Source organism: Rutidosis leptorrhynchoides, chromosome 4 (genome assembly GCF_046630445.1).
Source record: "Rutidosis leptorrhynchoides isolate AG116_Rl617_1_P2 chromosome 4, CSIRO_AGI_Rlap_v1, whole genome shotgun sequence".
Classification (NCBI taxonomy): domain Eukaryota; kingdom Viridiplantae; phylum Streptophyta; class Magnoliopsida; order Asterales; family Asteraceae; genus Rutidosis; species Rutidosis leptorrhynchoides.
Genome location: NC_092336.1, coordinates 236,766,857 through 236,770,198, shown reverse-complemented (window position 1 = coordinate 236,770,198; position 3,342 = coordinate 236,766,857). Strand labels below are relative to the sequence as shown.

At 33.0% G+C, this 3,342-nt stretch overlaps 1 protein-coding gene across 1 annotated transcript; it reads left to right on the top strand.

Moving 5' to 3' along the window:
* Positions 1-1,947: 1,947 nt before the first annotated feature.
* LOC139841490 (F-box/kelch-repeat protein At3g06240-like) lies at positions 1,948-3,018 on the top strand. The gene has a single exon (XM_071831706.1). It carries the CDS (start codon positions 1,948-1,950, stop codon positions 3,016-3,018), a length of 1,071 nt encoding a protein of 356 aa, XP_071687807.1.
* The last annotated feature ends 324 nt before the right edge of the window (positions 3,019-3,342 follow it).

Sequence of the window (3,342 nt, the reverse complement as noted above, 5' to 3'; positions counted from 1 at the left end):
AAAAATTGTGATATTCCAACAAAAATGTGTTCTACATTTTTGAAATTCGAACGCAAGAATGTAGAACACATAGTTAGTCGAACAGAAATTTTGATATTCCAACAAAAATGTGTTCTACATTTTTTTCGATTTTTTTTTTTTTTTGCTCGAATATGAAATTTTTGTTCGTCTGTGTTTTGTATTTTGGCTCGAATTCCCCTTTTTTTTCGTCCGCACCTTTTTTGCTCGAATTTCAGTGTATTTTTGAGTTCCTAAAGTTCTCACACTAAAAAAGTTCTCACTGGATCCTCTCCCATATATATATATATATATATATATATATATATATATATATATATATATATATATATATATATATATATATATATATATATAGGGGCAGGATCAATGGGGAAGTAACCAATCGGGGGGAAGCGGGGGGAAGCAAAAAAAAAAAAATTTCATTTTTTTTAATTTTTTTTCCCGGCATCAAGATCACACGAAAATATGAACATTTAGAAGAGACACTTCGTGATGAATGTTATTATTTATGCGGGAAAACGATCGACAAAAATAACATTCAAGTTAATATTGTTCGTGAAGAATATGAACGTTTTTTTTCTTCATGTTTTGTGAAGTAAAATTTAGCCCGATTTAGAGTTTAGGGTTTAGGTTTAGGGTTAAGGGTTTGGTGTTTTGGGTTTATTTCATAAACCCAAAACACCAAACCCTAATCCCTAAACCCTAAACCCTAAACTCTAAATCGGGCTAAATTTTACTTCACAAAACATGAAGAAAAAAAACGTTCATATCTAAACCCTAATATCTAAACCCTAATATCTAAACCCCAATAGCTAAAACCTCAAAATACGCTTGAAAAACACGATATTTGTTATATATTACTTCTTCGAGCGTTTTCCCGCCAAAATAAAAACATTTATCACAAAGTGTCTATACTAAATGTTCATATTTTCATCTCATCTATAATGTTCGTGAACAAAGTTTTTTCAAAAAACGAAAAAAAAAAATTGCTTCCCTCCGCTTCCCCCCGATTGGTTACTTCCCTCTTGATCCTACCACTATATATATATATATATATATATATATATATATATATATATATATATATATATATATATATATATATATATATATATATATATATATATATATATATATATATATATGAAAGTTGACTTTGTTTTAAGGATTCTGCTAACGAAAATCCTAAGGACTGTCGTTGACACACTTTAATTTATTGTACGTTATGATAACCGTCATTAGAAAAGTGACTAATAACTGTCATGTACATCTTAAAGCGTGTTAATGACAACACTTATGACTGTCGCTAGCAAAATTCTTACTTTTAATGGATATTTTATTTATTTTTGTTTTTGTTTTTTTTTTTTTTTGAAAGGGAAAAAAACAACGTTAGTCACAAAACATGTTACTAAAACTTACTCGTAAATAGGTGATGGGCTTCTTCAATAGTAATGGGCTTTAGTCCATTCCTCTTTATATTGGGCTGAACCACCTTTGCACAACTGAGCCGTTGCGCTCTCATATTTTGAGTTGGGTTACCATTAAATTAAATTAAAGTATGTCTTAAAAAAAAAAAACCTAATTTCTATTTCTTTCGGAATAACAGTCGTTGTTAACCGATAAAATCTGGTGAAGAAACTACGGTCACTGACTGTATGAAGTTAGGCACTTTTGGCAGGATCGAGATATAAAAAAAAAAACTTAATTTATCTTCCCAATTTGATCTTGTATGTATTTTATAGTTTTTGTTTGATTATCTACAATTAATTTGGGGTTTTAGGGTTTTCAATTACTAATAAAAGTTCATCAGTCAAGCTTTAGGGTTTTGTGACGAACACGAAAGTGGGTAGAGCTAAAAAACGTCCAACTTTTGGTTTCACCCGTGCACATTCAAGACATACATCTATTTGGTTTTTTTGTATTGTGATGGTCGTCACCTTTCTACCTGATGAGATTATTATCAATATACTTGCTAGGCTTCCAGCAAAGCCGTTGGTACGGTTTCGGTGCGTATCCAAGTATTGGCATTGTATGCTTATGGAGCCGTACTTTATGAATTTGAGATCACGCAAAGCCATCATTCTCGCTATAAACAAGGGATACTTAGACTTCATAGACGTCGACAATAATAATTATACGACATTCAAGCGTCGGTATCCGTTAGAGTACAGTACAGGAGCCAGAGTTATTGGATCGTTCAATGGGTTAGTCCTAATGGTCATTCTAAATGAATACTTCACTCTAAATGCTTTCGTTTTATACAATCCTTTTACTGGCGAGTTTAAGAAACTTTTAGATCCTCCTACTCAGATTATTAGTTGTAAGAGCGGATTTGGATTTGGCTACGGTGGTACTAATCCCACTGAAGACCTTAAAATTGTTAAGTTCACGAGTTGTCGTGATATCTGCGAGGTCTACGACTTTAAAACGAATTCGTGGAGCTCACAGAGTTCGAAAAAATACGACATCAACTGCATTACGTTTGCCTATCCCGTGGGTACGTTTTCAAATGGAAATTTGTATTGGATTAGATCGGAACATGTGTTGCTTGCCTTTGGTGTTAAAGATATGGTTCTTTCTGAGATAGTTCTACCTCGCGGTTCCAATTTTATTGGAGATATAGGTACGATAAACGGATGCCTTTGTGCGCTCAAGATGACCACTTCATCTAAATTCGAGTTGTGGGTGATGAATGATGTTGACTCTACGTGGGCGAATACACATTCATTTACGTTAGATTTAAAATGGGACATCTTTTACCACACTCTTAATATCTTTGATGATGGGAAAATTCTTATGGTGAATCCCTTTAGTCAACTCATTATTTACGACGTTTTGAAAAGCTCTTATGAAACGCTTAATATTTCTTTCCCGGAACACTTTCATCGGTTCTTTAAAAAAAACTGTGTACAGTTTGTGGAGACTTTGGTTTCACCTTTAGATGTCTGTTTCTCGAGATGGGGTGGAAGAGAAAAGAAGTCAAACAAGATAAAATGAAAAACTTGCTAATGCAATGTTTTAACTTGATTGATTATAACGTTATTTAGTTTGTTTTTCGTTATACTACTTTTACAATTTGGTTTAGTTGATTTTATTAATGTTATTTAGTAAGTTGTTCCTACTTAACTACTTTCAACTAGGGTTGTAAATTCATGCTTGGTAGCGTTCGAGTTCGGCTAATTTATTTTTTTAGAAAGCTCGAGCTCGGCTCCAATCGAGCTCTAATTTTTTGGCTCGAGCTCGGCTCGAATTGAGCTCTAATTTTTTGGCTCGAGCTCGGCTCGTGATTCATTGTAAAAGCTCGAGCTCGACTCAAGATAA

Bases quoted from the DNA above. Each gene is read 5' to 3' on its own strand.
- LOC139841490 (XM_071831706.1), top strand. From the start codon at position 1,948: ATGGTCGTCACCTTTCTACCTGATGAGATTATTATCAATATACTTGCT.